General features: G+C 47.9%; 1 protein-coding gene and 1 pseudogene across 1 annotated transcript; one reads left to right on the forward strand and one right to left on the reverse strand.

Annotated features, from left to right (window-relative positions):
* Positions 1–645: 645 nt before the first annotated feature.
* DNAJB13 (DnaJ heat shock protein family (Hsp40) member B13) lies at positions 646–7,979 on the reverse strand. Its single transcript, XM_053456657.1, has 8 exons — positions 7,882–7,979; positions 6,968–7,071; positions 6,169–6,330; positions 5,814–5,971; positions 5,326–5,439; positions 4,646–4,759; positions 1,239–1,315; positions 646–861 (listed from the first exon to the last, which is right to left on the reverse strand). The coding sequence occupies exons 1-8, from the start codon at positions 7,947–7,949 to the stop codon at positions 708–710; spliced, it is 951 nt and encodes a 316-aa protein (XP_053312632.1). The 5' UTR covers positions 7,950–7,979; the 3' UTR covers positions 646–707.
* A 1,291-nt stretch (positions 7,980–9,270) lies between these two features.
* On the forward strand, positions 9,271–24,255 carry LOC128473923 (oocyte zinc finger protein XlCOF7.1-like; annotated as a pseudogene).
* The last annotated feature ends 1,118 nt before the right edge of the window (positions 24,256–25,373 follow it).

A 25,373-nucleotide genomic window follows, 5' to 3' on the forward strand; every position in this document is an offset into this window, starting at 1 on the left:
GGTTAAACTGTATCCCCACCAGACAGATGTTCACGTGTCTAAATGTATGGGGGGGGGGACTTGGCACATACATGGTATTAGGGGGGGGGGATTGGCACATACGTGGTATTATAGGGCAAGTTTCTAGGGGGGTGGGTAAAAGTTTCCACGCTATAACTGCATTCTGCAAGGCCAACTCCACTGGATCTTCTGGGGCAGTCCTGTCGTTCCACTTTCTGGGTTAGTGTAAGTTAGCTTTTGGAAACTAAACTAAGTGCCCTGTGGAGCGCGCTGCTTAGTGAATAATCCCCACTGTGATTGTTTAAATGCGGCCTAAATTGCCAAAATCCACTGATTTGTGGGTCTTTGTTTTCCTTCGTTCCTCGTTTATCCCGTTTGCTGTTAAGTTGCCCCCCCGTACATATATCTGGAGTTCGCCAGCAGATCAGCCCCATCTAGTCGCCCGGTTTTACTCCTCTATAGAACTTTATAATCAGTCGTTGGTCTCGTCTTAGATTCAGGAGCCGTATGTCTATCCCATGCATGTTTACATCCCCTCACTGTATTACCCTCTACCACCTCTGCTGGGAGGCTGTTCTGCTTATCTACCACCTTCGTAGTAATGCTTCCTTCGATGCTACCCTGCCCCAGTAAAGACTGCAAGCACTTTGGCAATAATTTATTACTACAGACATACATTATAGGGGGTCTTACACAGCAGCCGGGGTCTATGCGAGCAGCGCCTTACGAAGTAGCTGCTTCTTGTGCGGCGTCAGGTGCTCCGGGAAGCGGATATCGAACTGGATAATAAGGTCGCCTTTCAGGTTGTGGTCCGTGGCGAGCCTCATTCCTTCTCCGGGGACCACCTTGCTGTATTTCGGGCTGCAAGAGACGCAGGTTGAGGGGTTTTTGTTTGATAAAGCTCTAAAATCTGCAGTATGACTCGGTTACATGGCGCCGTAATGTTCCGTAGCGCTGTACAACAGGAGGAAGTACTGGTGCCAAAGAGGCTAGCCCCGGACTGGCCATCTGGCACGCCGGAGAAATGGGCCGCCGGGTTACGCACTCGCCCAATCGGCCGCTTGTTGCGTCAGCGTAATGTAGCGGCCGCTTGTATATCAACAGGTGGCTGCTGGCCTTAAAGTGCCGGTGTCACCTTTAATCACCAGTCCGGCCCCGGCCCCGTATACTTAGAATATATTTGATATATTTAACAGAATAAATGGGATATGGAATCTCTCCAAACGAATTCTACTCACTGAACGATGTCGTTGACGGGGATATTCAGGATCCGCTCATCCAGCGTATTTATTTCCACCGTGCAGCCGGTCAGCGCCTGGAAGACATTGCGAGCGTTTAGCGAGCGCGCCTCTCTCCACGCCGGCGGCACGTGGGTCTGCCACGGGCTCATTCACTTACATTTATATATATAATGATGTAAATATATAATATCATATAATATATAATATCAGAGGTTAATACTTCATAGATCCCCCTACTCAGCAGCGCATGTCTGAAACTCAAACACTTGGTCTACCTGCACTCATCTGAGGAGATCCTGAAAGCATAGCGTGCGCCGCTCCCTCCTATCTACTGCTCTGGGCCAGAATACGCCACGGACCCAGGCTGAGAAAAGCTTTGCTGCCATCTGCTGGTCAGATATGAACTGGCCCGGGGCGTGACACGATGACGGTCGTTTCAAACATGTCAAAAAGTGTGACATCACTATGCACCACGGTGAGTTCTTAAGACGCGGGTTGAGGGGTTTTTGTTTGATAAAGCTCTAAAATCTGCAGTATGACTCGGTTACATGGCGCTGTAATGTTCCGTAGCGCTGTACAACAGGAGGTAGTACTGGTCTGAAGGGCTGACCCGGCCCTGTACAATTATACATTGTACAGGGCCGGGTCAGCCCTTCATAATGCACCATCGAGGAGATGAAATATTTTGTCTCGCCTGCAGTGATTATAGATTAACCATATTCACTTTTAAACTGTTGGTCCGGACCCTACGTGAGAGGTCTTTGCCACTAAAAGGACCTCTAAAGAGACCACCAAAGCCAAGGGAAACCCCCCCCCCCCCGAGTCAGCCGCTTCTCCCGGTAACTTCCAGCAAAGTCACTGTTGCTGGATACGCGGTTTTCACTTCTGCAATCAGTAGCGGGTATCACGCCGGCCAGAGCTTTTATGCCGTATTGCCTGAGCATGTATTGCCCCTGTGCTGTATACAGTAATATAACCCCCCCCTGCGCTGTATACAGTAATATAACCCCCCTTTGCTATATACAGTAATATAACCCCCTAGCGCTATATACAGTAATATAACCCCCCTGCGCTATATACAGTAACATAACACCCAGCGCTGTATACAGTAATATACCCCCAGTGCTGTATACAGTAATATAACCCCCTGCACTATATACAGTAATATAACCCCCCAGCGCTGTATACAGTAATATAACCCCCCAGCGCTGTATACAGTAATATAACCCCCCAGCGCTGTATACAGTAATATAACCCCCCTGCGCTATATACAGTAACATAACACCCAGCGCTGTATACAGTAATATACCCCCAGTGCTGTATACAGTAATATAACCCCCTGCACTATATACAGTAATATAACCCCCAGCACTGTATACAGTAATATAACCCCCCAGCGCTGTATACAGTAATATATCCCCCAGCGCTGTATACAGTAATATAACCCCCAGTGCTGTATACAGTAATATAACCCCCAGCACTGTATACAGTAATATAACCCCCAGCACTGTATAAAAGTAATATAACCCCCCCAGCGCTGTATACAGTAATATAACCCCCCAGCGCTGTATACAGTAATATAACCCCCAGTGCTGTATACAGTAATATAACCCCCAGCGCTGTATACAGTAATATAACCCCCAGCACTGTATACAGTAATATAACCCCCAGCGCTGTATACAGTAATATAACCCCCTGCACTATATACAGTAATATAACCCCCTAGCGCTGTATACAGTAATATAACCCCCAGCGCTGTATACAGTAATATAACCCCCCAGCACTGTATACAGTAATATAACCCCCAGCTCTGTATACAGTAATATAACCCCCTAGCGCTGTATACAGTAATATAACCCCCCAGCGCTGTATACAGTAATATAACCCCCAGCACTGTATACAGTAATATAACCCCCCAGCGCTGTATACAGTAATATAACCCCCAGCGCTGTATACAGTAATATAACCCCCCAGCGCTGTATACAGTAATATAATCCCCAGCGCTGTATTCAGTAATATAACCCCCCAGCGCTGTATACAGTAATATAACCCCCCAGCGCTGTATACAGTAATATAACCCCCAGCGCTGTATACAGTAATATAACCCCCAGTGCTGTATACAGTAATATAACCCCCAGCGCTGTATACAGTAATATAACCCCCAGCGCTGTATACAGTAATATAACTCCCAGCACTGTATACAGTAATATAATAACCCCCAGCGCTGTATACAGTAATATAACCCCCCAGCACTGTATACAGTAATATAACCCCCAGCACTGTATACAGTAATATAACCCCCAGCTCTGTATACAGTAATATAACCCCCAGCTCTGTATACAGTAATATAACCCCCTAGCGCTGTATACAGTAATATAACCCCCAGCACTGTATACAGTAATATAACCCCCCAGCGCTGTATACAGTAATATAACCCCCAGCGCTGTATACAGTAATATAACCCCCCAGCGCTGTATACAGTAATATAATCCCCAGCGCTGTATTCAGTAATATAACCCCCCAGCGCTGTATACAGTAATATAACCCCCCAGCGCTGTATACAGTAATATAACCCCCAGCGCTGTATACAGTAATATAACCCCCAGTGCTGTATACAGTAATATAACCCCCAGCGCTGTATACAGTAATATAACCCCCAGCGCTGTATACAGTAATATAACTCCCAGCACTGTATACAGTAATATAATAACCCCCAGCGCTGTATACAGTAATATAACCCCCCAGCACTGTATACAGTAATATAACCCCCAGCACTGTATACAGTAATATAACCCCCCAGCGCTGTATACAGTAATATAACCCCCCAGCACTGTATACAGTAATAACCCCCTGGCGGTGTATACAGTAATATAACCCCCAGCGCTGTATACAGTAATATAACCCCCCAGCACTGTATACAGTAATATAACCCCCAGCGCTGTATACAGTAATAACCCCCAGCGCTGTATACAGTAATATAACCCCCAGCGCTGTATACAGTAATATAACCCCCAGCGCTGTATACAGTAATATAACCCCCAGCTCTGTATACAGTAATATAACCCCCCTGCGCTATATACAGTAATATAACCCCCTGGCGGTGTATACAGTAATATAACCCCCAGCACTGTATACAGTAATAACCCCCTGGCGGTGTATACAGTAATATAACCCCCAGCGCTGTATACAGTAATATAACCCCCCAGCACTGTATACAGTAATATAACCCCCAGCGCTGTATACAGTAATAACCCCCAGCGCTGTATACAGTAATATAACCCCCAGCGCTGTATACAGTAATATAACCCCCAGCGCTGTATACAGTAATATAACCCCCAGCTCTGTATACAGTAATATAACCCCCCTGCGCTATATACAGTAATATAACCCCCCAAAATACTTACCCTCCCCAGATCGATGTTTGCTGTGTAGATTAAATCGTCCCCCTGTCTTTTAAATCGTGGGTGAGGTTTTTCTTTCACAATGAAGATGATGTCGGCCGGGATGATGTTGGGGCCCTGAAAGATGAATAATATTTGCTGGGTACACATACTGCGTCTATTCACAAAGCCACCGCTGGGTGTTGGGTGAAATATAGGTAGCCATTCCAACAAGTGTGCTGGTCCCTGATTATCATACCTGGGAACTCTCTGGATTTGGCCCGGGGACTCTGGGTGAAGAGCTGCATCCCCGGGTCTCCAGGTCACGGCGGGGAATGTATATATATATATTTATACACACATACATACATTTATACACATAGCATATAAACTCTGCATAGAGTTAACTGACAATATTAACCTGTCTCCTGCACAGACGTTCACCAGCTGCCAGACAGGAGGATCTGGTTCCCTGCAGCGCTGCGGGGGATCTGGATCTTAGTCTTGTAGTCAGACCTCCATTTGAGGTCTGATTATAAGACGACCTCGAATATAAGACCAGGGGTATTTTTCAGAGTATTTGCCCTAAAAAAAACCTTGTCTTATAATCCAGCAAATAGAGTATATTTATAAACATGTCTGTGAACGTTGCACGGTTCTCTATCGTATAATAATGAATTATTATTTGTCTTCTTGCTCCTCACCTGGTCCCCTTCCTTTGGAAAAGTAATTTTCGTCCCCTGGCTCCATCCAGGATGGACGTCGATCGACAGGATCTTGTCTCTGATGCTGGAGGTATGACCGTCCTCATTCATCACCTGGAAGTCGGAAGAAAGTGGTCAGCGCCTAATAACCCACGTCCCCCCCCATGTGTGAAAAAGGATAGAATAAGTATTCAAGTCTGTTAGAAGAGCTCCCATGGAGGACCCTTTAAAATATTAACTCCGTAGTTGCCCTATCACAAAAAAAGCCAATGCAGACACTTTTTGGGGGGGATTTATTGACTAAACAGTGCTTCGTGGCACATGAGATGAAAAATGACCTCTCGCTGTATAAATGATGCCCGGCGAGGACCTTATACTTGATGTGCGAGGTGCGCAAGGTATTTGTGGTGACGCTCAAGCTGTAAATCGAGCCGGCGTTAGTCCTGACAGATGCCCCGGGTTAGAGTTCTTTAGATGCCGTCGCTTACCCTGCGGGTGATTTTGATCTTCTTGGTGCAGCCGAAGAACAAGTCCTCCAGAGACAGATACAGATCTCTCTCAACCGGAGGGTCCTGCACTTTCACGCCTCGCCCTCGAAGCCCCCCGAAGCCCGTATTCACTTCTCTGCCCTCCGGCGTGAAGAAATCTTCAATAAAAAAAAAAATAGGGTGCATGGAGCTTCACGGGATCACTGCTGGTGATGCTAATGACTTCCCTGCTTTGGATCTTGTGCTGCCACCTGCCCCGATCCTCCCTCTTGGGCAGAAAAAATACCTCCGAGGAGTCCCTGTTTAGTAGAGACAGTCCCTCTATCAACCCCAAATGTCAGAGTCCCTCTGTTACCTGCAAATGGATTGTCTCCTCCAAAGAACTCCCTGAACGTCCTCTCGGGGTTCCCGTGGAAGACGTAACCGCCGGTCCAGGCATCCTCTCCACCGAATTCAGAGGGGATTCCGCCTTTTAGACCCTCCTCTCCGAACTTATCGTAGGTGGCTTTTTTTCTGTCTGTTGGAAAACAAATCAGAGAAAACCTTCCTGTTGAGCGCAGAAATGAATACGATAAAAGGTCCCCGACGGTCTCACGGTGGACAACCATCGCTGGGCTGGTACGTGTGACATCCGGGAGCTCCGATGACAGGAGACATCTGTACGCAGCGCGAGAAACCAGCGCGCCCTAAATACATCTCCATCCTCAGTAGTGACGTCACAACTGCTTGGCCTTCAAACCATAACATGGCCAAGACATGGTCTTCCCCCCTTGTGGTGCGCCTGGTGGCAGCAGGTGGTTCCATAGATCGGCGCTCCTCATCCTTAAGCCAGCAGACACCCCCTCTGCCTAATTCTACTACCTTATTAATCCAGAGCACAGCTTTCCGCTGGTCGGCCCCCCTCATGAGATCCGTCTTGGAACTACTCAAGTTCTGATGCATCTCCAGGATCATGAGGACCTTCAGAGGAGCAGCTTCCACAGCTTCAGGGGTTAAAAGGCTTCCCCACTAACTAAATAAACTCCTTGTGACCGGAAACGGTCATACAGGACGGGTGACCAGCAGCGTGACCCAGGTGGTCGATGTACGGCCGATCCCCCGCATTACCGTGCCCCGTGGCCCCCCCCATACTCATGACTTTTGTCTTAACTTACGGTCACTCAGCACGTCGTAAGCTTCGGCAATCTGCCGGAATCGGTGAGGAGCTGCCGGTTCTTTATTCTTTAACGGGTGGAACTTCAAGGCCAGTTTCCGGTATCTAAAAAAAAAAAAAGTGTTGGTAACATGTATAAGGAATATCACACAGGGTCTCGCTTTCTTTAATTGGCGAATCAGGGCCAAGGGACGACGTCTAATTCACCCCTGGAGCTCAAAGGGTGTCTTTCCGAGCCCCTCATACACGCGCCGGTGCCGCGAGATACCGGCCGGGATACCGGGGCATTCGTCTGGCGGAGTCTTTGCAATTTCCAGGCGCCAATACATTTTATAGATTGGGTTGACACTTTGTGGCTTGGGGGGTCAGATAAAGCCCCATCGGCCCCTTGGCCTCCCCATCTGTAACTCACATACGCACTGGCACACAAACTAACATATATACACACGCTTACACAGTCATGCATAATTATTCCTCCCCATTAAGTTATCTCCCCAGTATTATTAAGTCGCTGAGTGATGACTGGTTCCAGCAGCCTTTGTAATTGTGGGGGGGGACTTTGGGACAGGAAATTGATTAGGATATGCTGGCTCTGCCACCGGCTGCCACTGAGCTCGCACTCCATGATGTGAATAGGTGGCAATTACGGTCACATTGTTAACCCTTTAAGCACTGAAGTGATGTGTAACAGGTTGATTCAGAGGGTACTGCTTCATACATCACATAAATTAATGATGATGTCACTCCCATGAACTGTTGGCTACTTGTCCTGGGAGTTGCACTCCAGAGGAGCTCTACGGCTGCCTGTCCTGGGAGTGCCGAGAGTGGGTATGATGGAGCCGCGGACTGCATACCAGCCCAGGGTCCGTGTGGTTCGGGGAGCTCGCCCCATGCTGAGGGCTCCCCAACACTTACGCCTTTTTGATGTCGGTGTCCCCCGCGCTGTGCGTGATCTCCAGCACCGAGTAATAGTCCTGTCCCATGGCTGCCTCCGCTCTGTGTACGCTTCCCGCGTTGCTATGGATACCGCTCGCAGGGTACGACGGGAGCCGAAGTCCACCACGTTTCCGACGCGTCCGCGTTACCATGGAGACTAACCCACCCAAACTACAAGGACCAGAATGCACTGCGCAATAAAAACTTTAAAAAAGCTAATTTTGACTGTTTTAATTTCATGAGTATAAACACACAATGTGGTTTAATGGGACTGAACACATTATACGCCTGATAATGCTTCTTTACACTTTCTAGTTAGATTTTACCAATAAATCGTGCTGACCCTGCATAATGCATAGCGCCATTATTTTGCTGGAAAACCAAACCCATCAATATGAACCGGTGACGCACTGGCCGTGACAGGAGTAAGTTAAATGTTTTCTCTGTTCGTAACCATGGCGTATGAGGGACAAATGGATCGGGAGAAGCCTTTTATACCTATAGCCGTCCCGTTGGGGACATCTCCCACAGGACATAAAACCATAGTGTACGGTCGCGCATGCCCAGCTGACATCAAGTGGCCGCTGGCCTTTCCCTGTCCGGCCCTGCCTGTCTGCGCGGGATCATCACTCATTAAGATGTATATTGAAAAAGATTCTTGAAAAGGGGTATTATCACCATAGCAACTAGCAGGAACATTTTATTGGTTGCTATGGTGACACGATCAAGCGGTAACATTTGTGAATATATATACCGTATTTAAGCTTGTCACCTCCACAACGGTTACTGCCAAGAGTTACGATGTATTAGATGGCTGCCACTAAACGGTGACTACGGATCTTCACCCGGCTCACTTTCATTCCCGCAGCTCCGGTGTGACGCGGCTGAGCCCGTAACATGAATACTACGCGGTCTGTTTAAATTTCACGGACTGCAACCGGGGTCTTTCAGCTGGTTAGAAGCTGGTTAGAAGCTTGCAATCTATAGCAGTCCTAGGTATCATCTTAACCTCAAAGCTCAAATGCATCAAAGTATCCATGATGTCCCATTGAATGTAAGGACTGTAAGTAGCGCTGCGGAAATTGTTGGTGCTATAGAAATAAAAAATAATAATAATGGCTGGAGTGGCCCTTTAACACCAGTCTAGGGTAGTTATACCTGCCTTAGACTGGCTAGGCGTGCTAGGAGTTGCACCGGGGACATAGGGTTGCCTGTAGCTGTTATTGCAATGGGACAGACAGCACTAGTTGCTGCACCATGGATCGTACAGAGTAACATGCCGCACATCCTGTTTTCTACGTGTTTTCGCCTCCAAAGGGTGGAGCTTGGCTATAAGCGGGCCTCCTCTTAGCCAATCAGGTTGTCGCTTGGCTTCCGGGCTCATTCTGGCAACGGCTGGAGATGTAGGCGTTGAGCTTGCGGTCAGTGTCAGCGGGTAACGTGTTCGGGATATCCCAAAGGCGCTAAAGTCCCGTAAAACCCGGCGGGCTTTTCGGAATACCGACTCCTTTAGCGGTGTACGGACCTTCTATGTGTTTATAGCTCTATCGGAGAGCCGCGCGCTGTCTTGTGTTTAGCGCTCTGTGGCTTGCGGGACATGGTTTCTGCCATGTGACGTCATCTGACTGCGCCGTCCTGTGCTGATCGACTGAGGCCGTTGAGGGCCGAGGTGAGAGGGCCCTGCAGTGGGCGTGAGGGGCCCCATTACTTGGGATATAATTATTATAATATTAATAGTCATATTAATCTTTTTGTGGTCACCGCTTTCTGTCAGCTTTTAACTGTCAGGTACCGGAAGGTTCATAATGTTATTTATTAAATATGTGATATCTATGAGGGGCATTGCTGAGCGGTTCCATTGCTTGGAGGCAATTATTTAGAGTTATTCTGACATTTAATTTATTCTGAGGTCTGCGTCATTTTGCATTCAGCCTTTTATTCTGCTAGAAGTAACCAATCGGTGTCTGGATACCCTCCCAATGAAATCAATCATAACTGAATGACACATTTTATTACGCAGTTTTGTTTGTAATAAATGCTCTATGGCAGTCTGTAGAATTTATATATATATATATATATATATATATATATATATATATATATATATATATATATATAGTCCACATACTGCCCAGAAAAGGCTTATCAAAGACCGGCCAGAAAGCCAAATTAAATATATTATTTTTTATTTTTAAAGCGGTTCCGTGACCAGTGTGAAAATACATAATGACTTTTGTCACATGTTCTCGATTACTGATTTTTTTTCTTCTAGGCAAAACAGTTCCTTGGGGTCCAGAAGCGCCAGCTCTGCGATGGGAAGAGACAAGGTACAGACAACGGAGAAGATTGTGCAGATCACGCTGGAGATCTTACAGCTGCTGACCGGGGAGGTGAGGGGTCGCTTTTACGTTATTAAAAAAATGCCATAAGTGGCACCCAGAGAGCCAGCAGCCCTGGGCTCCCAAAACCGAAGTCTAGGAACTTACTTGAAAGTACAGCCGCCGTCACCGCCGGTGAATTATCTGTTGTGTGCCTATGGGCCCCTGAGTTTTGCTGATGGGCTGCCGCAGGCAGGATAGCACAGGCTGAGAAGGCTAACATGACCCTGCCGCATGGGAGCCGGTGGAGAGCCACACGTGTGAGAGGCGAGGTGTTTGTGTATTAGGGGACCGCAGGGTTAATACACAATGGTTGTCATCATATAAAAATATGGAACGTTAAAATTTCCCCGTTATAACCTGGATATTATATTTCTGATACATTTGTTTTCCTCCAAGCTCGTTTGTCACTTTTTCCAAATTCTACATAAGCAAATATGTTATTTGAGCCACGTTAACAGCCTCTTCTCGGGAACAGCACAAATACGCCTCCCCGTTAACCCCTTAAAACCTTCACATCGTTCCATGCCATCATGAAAACATGTGCCAGGAAACCTGTCATGATTTAAGTACCCGAGGACATCCTGCAGTGCTTTCCCCCTCCCCTCGCCGGAGGTCTTTTACGATCGCGTGAGACACCCGAGGCTTCATTTAGGAAAGGTGAATCCGCAGCCTCCGACACGTGGGAAAACACCCCTCATAAAATTAAGAAGAAGAAAAAAAAAACCTCTGTAGACTATAAATCCCATAATCTTCAGCCAGGCTGATGGTGAGCATGATGGGAGTTGTAGTCCACAAAAGCAGGTGGCATCAGAAGAGCAAAAAAAGAATTAATTTCGTTTAAACGGGGCAGCCTCATCAGCGAATGTATATTAATGTTCTTTATAATGCATTCTCCAATCTGTAAAATAATAACGTCCCTGTCCGATACAACCCCACGCTACCTCTCCCCTTCCTTATACCTTTCTCCTCATCCCATTCCTTCTAGATTGTAAGCATATGAGCCAAGCCTCTCCACCTATTGTATTGTAAGAAGCGCTGCGTACACTGTTGGCGCCATATAAGTGAGATAATATCCTTTTCACGCAGGACTATATCGTTGTGAAGAAGCAGAGGGACCATGGCGCAGAGAGCAGCGCGGTGCCTCCAGCCGACTCGCAGGATAACGAGCAGAAGATCGCGGACCTCGCCAGCATGATCCTCCAGCTGCTGAGTGAGGAGGTAAGAGCCGCGGCGGGAAGCCGTTAGACGGTCCGACAAACCAATAGCCCGTGCTGGAGGAGCCTTCTATGTTGTTTCAGGTGCCTTTAAAGTGCGAGAGCGTCCACGTCCAACTGTCTGTAGAACAGCAGAAGAATCCAGAAGCTCAAGAGGTGGAGGCTGAGCCACAGGGTGAGCGTGCGTGTATGGTGTGCCCGTGGGGCTACTGTGCTTAAAGGGACTTTAATGAGTGCTTTAATATTAAATGAGTTAGATCTCCGGTCTCTGCCGCCGTTGTTGGTTTACGCATGCGGGGGCCGCGATCTTCTATTAACATTAGCTATTTCCTGATGCTTGGTCCTTTTTATTGTTTGGCGAGATTGGTAACGTATCCTAAAAGCACACGTGACTTTTTTTTTTTTTTGTCTCGAGCAGAATGTGGCCTCAACCCTGAAATTCTAACCGTTGAGACCGACCCAAAGCAGTGTTTGACTGATCATCGGTACGTGGAAGAGACGATTGCGCAGGAAGAAACCTTCGCCGGTCAGTAGTATTATACGCGCCGGGTGACGCGCTCTGTATTAAAGGGGTAGTAGCAGCAAGTTACCGCCCGCTAAAACATCTTAAGGCATGCGTGTCTAAACATTATGCTCTCTTCTTAAATGTGAGGAATACCCTTATAAATAGATAGATAAATAGCTGATTATTTCCCATGATGCTGCGTTTTCACAATCCCAATAGGCCTCGCTTTACAGCCTTCTGTTCGCTGAGTGACGGCCTCGGTATACGGCTTCCCTTTTTACTTGGCTGCCCAAAGTGAGGTGGAAGTGCTGATATGCCTGTAAATATTCTGCGATGGAGGCGCGCAGGCGCGTCCGTGTATGCCGCAGATAGATAAGGCGACGCGTGATAATCCCGCAGTAAATAGGGTTTCATTTCTGATGGTGCTGTCCCTTTAAACGCTGTGTGCACCCCTTGTGCGCCAGGCTCTCCTATGTTGCATTTATCCCCCAGAGGTGTCGGTTGAGTGCAGCGTTCCCGAGCCTGAGAACGACATCATTTACGCCGAGGGTTGCGTGGAGGAGGATGGAATCGCGCAGGATTATCAGGTAGCCTCCTCTGATCGGTGGATGTTACATTTGAGGGCCACTGGTGGAACAATATCATATGTTGCATGTATTTAAAAAGGTTTTCTACTATAAAATATGTGGTTATTAACTAATTAAAGGGACGTGACAAAGCGATGGGCCAATGGTATTTTCTTTTTAATGACTTATTTTATTTCGGCGCTTTTCACCTCCTTCCATAAATCAGTCTAAATGTGATATTATGGTCTGGCTCAGCACAGACGGGCTTAGATGTGGCGCGTGAGCAATAGAAATTCTGCTGGAGGATATCATTATTAATTGATTTGTATAGCGCTGTCATAGTCCGGAGTGCTGTACAACATAAACGGGAATTAACAAGTGGCCCATCGCTGTTTGGACTTGCAGAAGTAGGGGAGGGTCCTCCTCAAAAGAGTTTACAATCTAAAAGGATTTCCAGCTATTTTGTAATAAAATTGTTGGCTACAATGAAATATTTTAAGGTTGTTCCATGTGTCCGTTTTACAGATCGAGCAAGGAGATGAGATATTCCACGTCCGGTGCAAGGATAATGAACTTGTTACAGAGATACGCACGGGTGAGGGAGTTTATTTCAATAAAAAAAATAAAATTATTTATATATATATTATAATATAATATAATGAAAAAGCTCACGGGTCTCCTGCATAGTGTTTGCTGACAGATCGGCCCCAATTAGCCCATCCTTTCTCCTGCTGCAACGACTCAAACCTTAATCAGTCATTGGTCTCGTCTTAGATTCAGGAGCCGTATGTCTATCCCATGCATGTTTAATACCCTCACTGTATTACCCTCTACCTCTTCTGCTGGGAGGCTGTTCCACTTATCCACCCCCTACTCAGTAAAGTAAAGCTTCCTTGCGTTCACTCTAAGCGTCTGACCCTCTAGTATTGGATCACGGCCTCTTGCTCTAACGTTTCTCCTCCTCTGAAATAAACTCCCCTCCTGAGATCTAAAGCTTACGGGTAATCGGGTTCGTGTTGCGCTTTCGCAATGAAATCCCGTATTAGAAACGTTATTCTCAGTGCCGTTGGAAGCCCAAACCCTTCCCAGAAACAACTTTCAATCATGTAACATTTTGCCTATTTTTTTTTTCCCGGGAACACTTAATTGTCATGTGACCCTGAAGCAGCCGCTGATAGGTTGTTGATACAGAAAGCAGAATAAGAGTTATTGCGTTTATTCTCCCCCACGGTTCACTTTGAGCTTTGATGTAAAGGTCCTTTTTTTCCGTTTCAGAATTGCCTGTAAGACCCTAAAAAAAAAATATTTGTTAAATTCGATTTTTTTTTACCTATACGGGCAATATTTTAGTTTTCCTAATCCTAACGGACCATTCCTTTTACATACTAGCAGTCGCATGATCAAATAGACATGTTCCTGGCACGCTGGGTCCCCCCTACCTAATGTGCAGGGTGGTTATTATATTATATATTTAATTAATCATCCGCATAAGCAATGGATCTGTTATCTGCAATCAATCTATCGATCTGTATTTGTTTCCTTTGCGATAGATTTGTCCGTCCGCTTCGAAGCGCAGCCCGAACAGCACGAAATCGCCATTTCGCTTCCGGAGGAGATTGTCGCCGAAGACCTCAACGGGGCGACCGTCATCGAGCACAGCGTGCCCGGCGATGGCGTGAAGAAATACGTGATCATCCAGAGCCACGACCTGTCTTCGCACGGAGAGGTCATTCTCGCCGACGCCACCTTCGACCACGCGGGGATTTTATCCACCCGCTTCAAGAAACACAAGAGCGGGGACGGCACCGCCGCGGACGTCCAGGAGAAGAAGCCGAAGCGAAGGAGGATCAAGAAGAACTTCGACGATTACGACTGCACCGTGGACGACGGCGAGAAGACGGAGGGCGTCACAGAGTGCGTCGTGATTTACACCGATCACGGGGGGCTCGTCACCGAGAGCGTCGAGAAATCGAGCGACGCGCAACTCGAGACCCAACACGTGTGTCCGGACTGCGGGAAGTCCTTCCTCAAGAGCTCGTACCTGGCGGCCCACCGACGGATACACACCGGGGAGAAGCCGTTTGTGTGCTCGGACTGCGGCAAGTGTTTCGGCAACAACCGCAGCCTCATCGCTCATCAAAGGATCCACACGGGGGAGCGGCCGTTCGCGTGCAAAGACTGCGGCAAGTCCTTCGTTCAGCTTTCCAGCCTCCTTTCCCACCGCAGGGTTCACACCGGAGAGAAGCCGTTCTTGTGCTCCGACTGCGGCAAATGTTTCAAGGAGAGGGCCTCCCTCATACGCCATCACAGGATCCACACGGGAGAGAAGCCCTTCATATGCACAGAGTGCGGCCGCAGCTTCAACCAGATCACGCACCTCGTGACGCACCAGAACGTTTACGGGGGGGAGTGCGGGAAGCCGCCAGAGCTGAGGAAGAACGCGGCCGACCGAAACGACCCCGAGAAGAACCGGTTCGTGTGTCCCGAATGCGGCAAGGGTTTCAGCCAGAGCGCCTATCTATCGGCCCACCAGAAAATTCACAAGGGGGAGAAGCCTTTCATGTGCGCGGACTGCGGCAAATGCTTCGGCAAGAACCGCAACCTCCTCATTCACCAGCGGATTCACACCGGCGAGCGGCCCTTTTCCTGCTCGGAGTGCGGCAAGACGTTCAACCAGGTGTCCAGCCTCCTGTCGCACCGGCGCATCCACACCGGCGAGAGGCCTTACTCCTGCACGCAGTGCGGCAAAGGCTTCAAAGTGAAGTCCTCCCTGGTCAGACATTACCGGGTGCACACGGGGGAGAAGCCGTTCCCGTGCGGCGAGTGCGGAAAATGCTTCACCCAAATGCCCCACCTCGTAACGCACCAGAAGATCCACGAACGGGACAAAACCTGAGCCTCGCCTTTTTACTTTCTGCTTCCTGTCGGAGGACGAGTTCTCAGATGTTTCCACGCCGTGGATCGCTGTCGCCGGGTGAAGATCGCCGATGACGTCATGCTACGCCTTGTGAGGCTTCCATCGCTCGCTAGAAATAATAATAATAAAAAAAAAAAAAACTTGCTTTGATTAAAATTTAAACAGAAACTCTACAGACGTCCCTTTAAATAGTCTTTTCCTTGCAAATTTTATGTGCTTTGATCCCACTGGTCGAGGGACGTGAAATTCCTGAAGGCCACAAAAAAGAAAAGGAATTTAAAAACAAAATCCACCCCCCCCTCAAAAGTATAGTTTTTATTCCTTGGAAAAATATTTACAAAATAAGAATTTGGGTGGAATCTTCGCTTGATTGATCAAAATCTCCCAAGGTTTATGAAAAGGATCCGGCCCGGAAGCAGATATTGTTAAGAAGTTCTAACTAGAATACGTTAAGGTTTTTCTATTTTGCATTCTATTGTTTTTTCCCCCCCGGTTTGTGTCAAAAAATAGGTTTTTAAATTAAAAAGTGTTGCTTAAACACTAAAAAAAGAAACTTAAAATATTCTAAAAGCTCTGAGAGTCTGAGATTTGCACTCTGGATCTCGAATTGCCTTCTCCTGGATTACGGTGTCGGACGTTTAAGGGATTTAAGATGTTTTTTTTTCTTTTAGTTCCTTTAAAGAGAAAAGCATTAAAAAAAAAAAAAAAAAGGGTCCGTGTAGATATTTTTTTACTGAAGAGCAGCCGTTCCGTAGCACACTGGATTCGGGTTGTATTACAATATAGATCGGGGGCGTCCAACCTGCGGCCCTCCAGCTGCTGCAGGACTACATCTCCCATAATGCTTTCAGCTAAGGGGCTGGCTGAGGAGGACGCTCAGGACGGGAGATGTAGCTCTGCAGCAGCTGGAGGGCCGCAGGTTGGACGCCCCTGATATAGATCCAGTATTTGTTCTGAAGATCTGTGTCATCGTCTTTAAGACGGCTTTGACGTGAAATTTGTGCTGTAAATAGTTTTGGTCGCTTGTTAGCCGTTAATAAAAACAGGCTGTTCTCTGCTCCCGTTGCACAGAAAATGTTTTTTTATTATTATTATTATAATAATTTATGAAGCATTTTGATCTTAAAGGGACGGCTAAAGAAGAATGCATAGTACTCTTACGGGTGGGGGGTGGGCAGATGCATAGGGGGGATTCTGCAGAATCCTATGTATTTGCAAGGGGGGGGCTCATGAAAATGTAAAGGGAGCTTTTATGTGCCATTAAATTGCAGATGGCGGCTGAAGTGTCTAACAGAAACCGCTGGAGGAGGAATGAAACGGGGCGAGGAACGGCCAAACTCGCTAACGAGGTAAAGTTACGCCACAAGACTGAGGAGAGCAACAACTCACCAGGTAGTTACACCTCAGTGGCGCGCTCTCTCCCGGGCAGACGGGGGGTTTCGAGATGTTCTGTCCAATATCTTTGGAAGAAGCACAAAGGAGAGCGGCGATGCTGAGGCCCGTAGAAGGTGAGTAACCCTGACCCCCTGGGTCCGCTTTAATTCTTCTCATTCTATCAAAATAAGAAGGAAAAAAATCACTTAATAAGGAAGCTGCAGCCCTGCGGCAGCAAATGCTCCTCTCCTCCATGGGTGGACGATTCTAGCCAAAGATCGCTTTCCCTACACGATCAGACACACTCCGCTCCGGTGCGCATCATGCGCAGGAAAATGCATATGGGGGGATCCTGCAGAAGCCCCCACGTGTATTTGCAGAAGGGGCACCTGGGAAATGTAAAGTGTACAGGACGGCTGGAGCACCCCTTTAACACGATCGGATTATCGCGGGGCTCGGGGACTCGCAGGGTTTATTCTGTGTTCGCGTGAGAATAATGTAAAGATTTAATGCACCATCGTGTGCTATTCAAGAGAGATCATAGAGCGAATTAAGGCATTGGAAGCGGGGGTGGGGCGAGCAGTTGCTCACTTTCTTCGACATGTACGAAGGCAGTGGAGACAGCTGCAGCACACGCAACACGTCAGCACACGCAACACGTCAGCACACGCAACACGTCAGCACACGCAACACGTCAGCACACGCTTCATGCTCTAAATGCAGAAGGCATTCGCTTTGGGGACACAGCTTTACCGAGTGACTGCGCCGGGTATTTGTGTAACTGAGGGGGGCATTTAGAAGAATAATTGAGTTTATTTCCCCCGTTTAATTTATAAAGCCGTTCCCAGCTGTTTCTATACACATTATCGGGGCTTTTAGGGCCCTAGAACCCTGCGATACCCTCATACCCAGCAAACATTCTGACCTCCTAGAAAAGAGGGGCATCGGGGGTTTGGGGACAAAAGTGGGACTTTGACAAACTAAACAGGGACACTCGGCAGGTATGCTACCCTACAGAATGTGTCGTATATCTGTGAATGTATACGGTTATTACGCTGGGGCTGGAGACCCAGAGCTGTTACCACGGGTTTCACAGCATTCAGCCAGGCGACTGCTTAAAATATGCTTGGAATGCTCGGAACGTCGCAATGTGATGACGATTTGTCACGGCCCTTAAATGGAAACTGAGTGAGACATAATACAGCTTGTCCACCGCGTCTGTGCTCGCCGCGCCATTTTGTTGGAGCCAGGCGTATAGGCTTCCGTTAGTTGTGGTCTCCGAAACAATGGCCGTCTCAATGAGTGAGGTGGAGACACTTGCCATCACTGACAGATTTCAGCGTTTCTCTTGTGTTTGTAACTCTGCGAGTATTGTGAATGCCCCTGCTTGGCACTCGGTGACACCGGCGTTGTGATTCCCGGTTACTGTGTGACACACGGCGCTGTCGCCTGACGTTAATGGTCAAGGGTAGGCCTGAAGCGTGGTCAGGGTAAGCAAAGATACGTGGGGGTGAAATGGGAGGGGGTAGATGGGATTTTACCCTAATACCCCCCAGCGGGGGTACGTGACAGATGGTTCCAGGGAGGTTCCCTGCCTGGCAGTATGCGGGGTCTATAACGGGGTAACGGTATGGGGTCACTTTACTGCCTGGTCGTAAATGTACAGATGTATGTGTCATGGGAAATATGCAAGAAAAAGCGACCCTGATACACAGGAACTGCGTGTAAATAAAGTGTGACGTAAGAAAGAAGTTTATAAACTACACAGGCGTGAGGGTGGTAGATAAATGGAACAGCCTCCCAGCAGAAGTGGTAGAGGGTAATACAGTGAGGGGATTAAACACACATGGGATAGACATACGGCTCCTGAGTCTAAGACGAGACCAACAACTGATTAAGGTTTGAGTCTTTACAGCAGGAGAAACGGGCGACTAGACGGGGGGCGAAAGGGGCCAATTTTGTGCTTATGTTCTCCATACGTGTTACTTTACATACGTGCGTCTATAGCGCCAGCAGATTCCGTAGCGCTGTTACTATAAAGGACAGCGAGAATATTTAACGAAGACAATTTATCATTTAACAAACATTAAGATCAGGACGCTGATCTTATAGGCTTGCAATCTAGTGCAGTCGTGCCGTATATCTAAATGGGGTGTCCTCTCATTACCCCCCCCAGGGGCATTTCATTTTACTTTACGATTGGAAACGTTCTGCAAAAGAAACAATAGAAACAGAACCTGCCGGCAGATCGGCCCCATTCGGCCCCCGTCTAGTCACCCGTTTCTCCTGCTGTAAAGACTGAAACCTTAATCAGTCGTTGGTCTCGTCTTAGATTCAGGATTCGTATGCCAATCCCATGCATGTTTAATACCCTCACTGTATTACCCTCTACCACCTCTGCTGGGAGACTGTTCCACTTATCTACCACTAAAACAGCACACTGAGCGGATGCTTTATGCCAATGAATTCCTTTCCTTCACAGACTTTCATCATTATGATTACTGATATTATTTATTGGTTTATATTTAAAAAAATAATAATAATAAATAGTAATAATAAAAAAATGTCGGTTCCCCTTTAAGGTTTGCAGACAGGTGTAGAAGAATACATTGGGGGCCGGCGTGCATGCGCAGTATACCCAGAGAGCCAATCAGAAGCGGCCACCGCGGAAATAAACACGGGGCATTATTTATTTATTTATTTAAAATGTATTTTTTATTTTACTTTTTAATTTATTTTATTATAATTTTTTTTACATTTATTTATTTATTAATTAGCAATTTTTGCACCAAAACTTTGTTCATAAAACGCACGGCCGGCCTCAGGGCTCCTGGGGCGGTAAGGGTTCTGAATGGGTTAACTTCTGCTCAGCTAAGGAGGACTGAAGGGGTTAACAGCTGTTACTAGGTGGGGTTTTGGCTCCGCGGGACCCCCCGGCCGTGCCCGGCGTGCCCCCCTTCCCGTGGGTACGGGGGGGGGCGTTATCTGATTAAGGTGGCAGAGCAGCTGGTGATTGGTTGTTCTCTATAACCCTTTCTTTGAATGAAGAATTTGATTGGCCGATTATTTAGTGCCGCGGAATCTTTGGGATTTTTTTTTTGGGTCAGTCTTTTGCTCTTTAAGAATTAACCATCTCCTTGCCGTAGCGCTCTTTCCATCGCCGGGGGTCGTCGGATTCTGGTGGGTTTTAAATCCAAAGTTTTTCTTGAAAAGGCCAGAAACGGGATTAAAATGTTTCTCCGGGTCCAGGTCCGATTCTCGGGGTTCCGTCGCCGACCGTTTGGGTTCCGCGTCTCTCGCCGACTATGATCAAGAATCAGATGACCGACAGAATTCTCAATCTCACCCTGGAGATCATCTACATCCTGACGGGAGAGGTGAGCCCGACGCGCTGCGTCCAGTCCCGAGAGAACCTCCCAACATTATTATTACTCTATAGAACCCGCCGGCAGGTCGGCCCCATCCGGCCCCCGGCTAGTCGCCCGTTTCTCCTGCTGTAAAGACTGAAACCTTAATCAGTCGTTGGTCTCGTCTTAGATTCAGGAGCCGTATGTCTATCCCATGCATGTTTAATACCCTCACTGTATTACCCAATACCACTTCTGCTGGGAGGCTGTTCCACTTATCTACCACAGAGTCCTTGTGCAAAAATTGCCCCAGAGCTCCCCAACTTTACCAAGCAATATGTTCCACCTTTGCCCTAAACAGCTTGTGAGTGCCATCCTAACCCCCAGCTTGTCATTGACCCCAAAATAGCTTGTATGTTTGCCTTCTTTGTGGTAAGGAGTGACACGCGTGACGCGTTCCGTGTTTCTCCCCCGTAGGAGTATGTCGTGGTGAAGAAGCAGGAAGATCCCGCCGCAGGTCACACGAGTCCCTCCGTGCCGCAGAGATTTCCCGATCCTCCTCCGGCCCCGCTAAGAGACGACGGGAACGAGGACTGCAAGATTCTGGAACCGGCTAACCGGCTCCTTCACCTGCTGGCCGGAGAGGTGGGCCGCGCAGACATATAATGTCACGGAGCAGGGGAGGTAGAAGCGGGGAGCGGCCTCCCGGCTGACGCCGGAATTATGTCTTCCAGATCCCGGCAAGGTGCGACGACATCGAGGTCCGCTTGACCTTAGAGAAAGACGAGCAGAAGGATCACGACGGAATAAAAACAAAGAAACTCCGCGCCCCGGACTCGCTGGGTAAGAGGTTTCTTTATTTGAAATGTTAGCTCTTCAGCCAACAATCCCCTCTGAGGCCAACAGGTACCTGATCCAACTCCGATCTTCACCAGCCCATAGCTCATGGGGGGGGGGTAAATGGAGCAGCCTCCCAGCAGAGGTGGTAGAGGCCAATACAGTGAGGGGATTTAAACATGCGTGGGACCGGCGTGTGCTTCACGTGTCAGGGGGCATTGTGGTTATTTCGCAGACGGATCAGGACACGGAACCATTTCAGACGTCTCCGCGGACCCCCGTATGACGGAGGATGACGAGATTTCTCAGGAATGCCAGGTACCAAAGGGCTCCCCTCGCACCCCGACGGGATTTAACCCCTTCCTCAGCCGCCTCTCCTTCCGGGGAGGGGGGGCGTTTAACCCGTTTATAGTTTTACTGACTTTTACGATTTGTTTTGGTATTTATGCTGAAATTGTGCGGGGTATAGATTATTTTTTTAGGGGGGGGCTGTGTTTTTGGCACTCAAAAGGTTAAATCCGCCCACGCCGGACTACTACTTAGGCTGCGGCTGCACACGGCAGGGTCTTCGTACTTCTTGTACACGGATCTACTTGACTTCTCACATGACGGCGCTTATTATTCCTCCCCTGTCTTGGATCACAGATGGAGATGTTTGGCCCGCAGTGTAAAGAGGAGGAGATTCCGATGGCGATCGGCACGGGTGAGTTCTAAACACCAGAGCCAGACCCTCTAATGAGACCCCCCCCCGTGCACACTCACAGGGCATCCTGATTGGAATGGTCGTGTTTTCCTGCCGCAGATTGGCTACTTCAAACAGCCAATCAGTGGCTACAAATAATGGGAGCAGGAGGGCAGCTGCAGGAACAGGGCTGCAGCTTCATGGCCGGGTTGCTGTTCCTTTTTAATGTTGCTTCTCCACGGGCAGATATCAATGCGGTGAGACCCCCAGCAGGCAGCGAGAGTATGAGTGACGGGGGCCCCGAGCTGAGTGTGAGTGATCACCGGGACATTCGGATGACATTACGGGAGCCCAGCCCTGCCGGTCAGTGACGCACATGCATTGCATGTATGTATGTATGTATGTATGTAAGTGTGTGAATTACGTGTAAATGATTGTTTTATTTCTTTTTTTATAGATGGATTGAGCTTCAAAAGTATATCGGAAGATCACCGCCACCTCTGTTATTCACAGGACTGCCCGGGAGGCAACAGGACGGCGCGCGGCTATCAGGTGCCGAGTATTACGTCTCGCTCAGACATGTTGTGTGGGTGAATGCAATGTAAAGGGAAATGAATGAAAAGAATGAAACTGCAGCCTCGCCTGAGTTGGCCGACTGGCAGAGGCAGCATTTTTTTGGGGGGTAGGAAAGGTGGAAGTGCCCCAGATATCAGGTTCCCTGAGTGAAATCGCCCGAAAACCATTAAACTGACCCAAAAAAAAGATTCATTATAAAAACGAACAGATTTATTCTAAAACATATGAAGGGGATTTTATTGATTTTTATCGATCATAAAAGTAAATCATAAAGATCTCGTCGCCCGTAACCGGAAAAATGACTCATTCCATGTGACCGGTCCGCGCGGGGCAAATTCCGCCCCAACATCGCTCCAAACGCCCCCGATCCGCCGCGCTGACGCCATAAGGCGGCCACTGGCCTTAAAGCGGCAGCCCCCTGTGTGTGTGTGTGTGTGTATATATATGTGTGTGTGTATATATATATATATATATATATATATATATATATATATATATATATATATATATATATATATATGTGTGTGTGTGTGTGTATATATATTAGTGTGTATGTATGTATTTATAGAGTGTATATATATATAAACATACACACATGTATTGCTTGAGCTGCGGTTCCACTGTGTAATGTATGCGGTGTACCTGACGAGCTGCTCTTGTTCCGTAGATGGCGCGGGGAGAAGGAATCGTCGTTCGCCTGCAGTGTAAGGAGGAAGGAATTCCGACAGACTTCGACACAGGTGAGCGAGAAACCCGAGATCTCTGACCCCTTCGCTTTCTTTTTCTTCTGCATCTCATTCTTCAAACCAGGCTTAATAATAAGAATAATAGTAATAATAATAAGAAGAATACTAATAATAGTAATAATAATAATAGTAAAACTAAGAATAGTGCTAGTAATAATAAGAAGAATACTAGTAATAATAACAAGAATAGTAAAAACAATAATAATAATAGTAGTAATAATAATAAGAATAATAAAATAAATCTACTAAAATCTGTATTTGAATGAATTATGGTCGACGTTGTGCTTTCTCTTGTAACAGGTGACTCTGTCTGCTGGGATCCGCACTCCGGGGGTCACTGCATCTCATTCCGGCCCCCAGAGCGCACAGAAGAGAACCCCGGCGCCGCCACGAGTGAACGAGACGGCAGCGTTTGGAGCCCGCGTATAACTGCGCAGCGCGTCGCGGCCCCGGGTGGGGATGCGGATCTGCTGGCGTGTGACGAGTTAACCCTTAGCGGCTCCCGCAGAGCGTCGCGGGAACACTTCCATCCGGTGGCGCATGAGCCGGGTCGCCGAGAAGAACCCGCCGGCGACTCGGTTTATACACCCAGATGTGTTCCGCTGGTGAAGTTACGCCGGGGCCGGAAGCAGTACATCTGTCCGGACTGCGGCAAATGCTTCCGCGACAACTCGTGCCTCGTCAAGCACCGCCGCGGGCACACGGGGGAGAAGCCGTTCGAGTGCCCGCACTGCGGCAAATGCTTCACCCACAAATCAACGCTGGTGAAGCATCAGAGGCTCCACACCGGCACCATCTCGTGCCCGGACTGCGGCAAATGGTTTTCCGATAACAGCGGCCTGCTGATACACCGGCGGATCCACACCGGGGAGAAGCCGTTCGCCTGTTCCGAGTGCGGCCGGTGCTTCACGCAGATGCCCCACCTCATCGCCCACCAGAGCACCCACAGGGGCGACAGGCCGTTCGCGTGCGCCGAATGCGGGAAGTGCTTTTCGGTGCGGTCCGTGCTGGTGGCGCACCAGAAGGTTCACACGCAGGAGAAGCGATTCGTGTGCGCGGAGTGCGGCAAATCCTTTGCCCAGAAATCCGGACTCATCACCCACCAGAGAACTCACACCGCGTAAAAGCCGCAGCGGAAACCGCCAGTCCCCCCCCCCCCGCGGCATCAAAGCTGCTCGTGTTCTATTTATAAGATTATATTTTATTAATAGTTTTCAGCCAATCTGCAGTTTAATAAAAAAAAATAATAAAAAATTGACAATATATTAGCTTAAAATCAGGTTGCTTGGAATCGATGGGTTTCCCGCCCACCACCTGTGGTCAAGCAGGTCGGGGTCGTAAGTAGGTTCCTCGTGAAATGGGTTTGGTTTTTTATTTTATTAGTTTTTTTTGCTTGTTTGTGACGGTCGCTGTTAACATATTTTAAAAAAAAAAACACGGACTGTTTTAAATAAATTTTACGAAATTTTATTTATTTTACTTTATTTCCACAGAACTGCTCCAAAACCCCCCCAAAAAATAAATAAATCGGTTTCCAATAATGAAGAGTTTTAGGGGCTCTCAGAGTTTTTGCTCCAGTCTCGGGGTGAAGGGGCAGATTCTCGGGGGCACGCAGCCTGGAGCCGACTCCTTCCTATTCTCCCCCCACTGCGATCGTATATAAGACTCCCAATTGGTGCTTTTGCTCTCAGTATGTTAGAGCTGATATTCCTGCTTGAATACAGGTGACTCAATTGAGCGCATCGTTAAGTCAAGGTTTCCATGACGACTGGTGTTAGAGTCGTTTGAATAAGACATTTGGTCGCTGCTCGTCTCCAGGATGGGCTATTAAAGGCTTTCAAAAGTCAGGGTCACCTCGTTTACAAACCTCCCAACACTTTTTTAGATCGCCCCTGCGGAACTCACCCATACGAGCGATTGTGCTTTACAACGTCACGCCCGCATCTGCACAGTCATGCGTATTAAAAATAACCAACACACTGAATTGAATGCCCACAAGGCTCAGCCAGACATACTACTTCAATGATGCTGGCTGAGCGTCATGGGAAGTCCAGTCAACAGTAAAGCTGCAGATGCTATCTGTGAACTAAAATTCCCATGATTCTCAGCCAGCCAGGTGGTCGACCATAATGCTGGATGAGTATCATTGGAAGAGGAGTCAACAGCAAAATGTTTTTTGAATTTTTTTTTTTTTATTGAAAAGGGCTAATGTTAGCCTCCCAGGACCGCTACACCCTGCCTTTACACACACTGCCTTTACACACACCTGCCCATACACACCTGCCTTTACACACACCTGCCTTTACACACACCTGCCCATACACAC

The sequence above is a fragment of the Spea bombifrons genome, chromosome 2, assembly GCF_027358695.1.
Source record: "Spea bombifrons isolate aSpeBom1 chromosome 2, aSpeBom1.2.pri, whole genome shotgun sequence".
In the NCBI taxonomy this organism is placed as follows: domain Eukaryota; kingdom Metazoa; phylum Chordata; class Amphibia; order Anura; family Pelobatidae; genus Spea; species Spea bombifrons.

What these genes read in the sequence shown, in the direction of transcription:
- DNAJB13 (XM_053456657.1), bottom strand. Translation starts at nt 7,949, where the DNA reads ATGGGACAGGACTATTACTCGGTGCTGGAGATCACGCACAGCGCGGGG. An exon ending in TTACGACGTGCTGAGTGACC is followed by an intron (nt 6,331 to 6,967) that starts GTAAGTTAAGAC and finishes GTTTTCCAACAG; the next exon opens with ACAGAAAAAAAGCCACCTAC. An exon ending in CAAACATCGATCTGGGGAGG is followed by an intron (nt 1,316 to 4,645) that starts GTAAGTATTTTG and finishes AATGTCTTCCAG; the next exon opens with GCGCTGACCGGCTGCACGGT.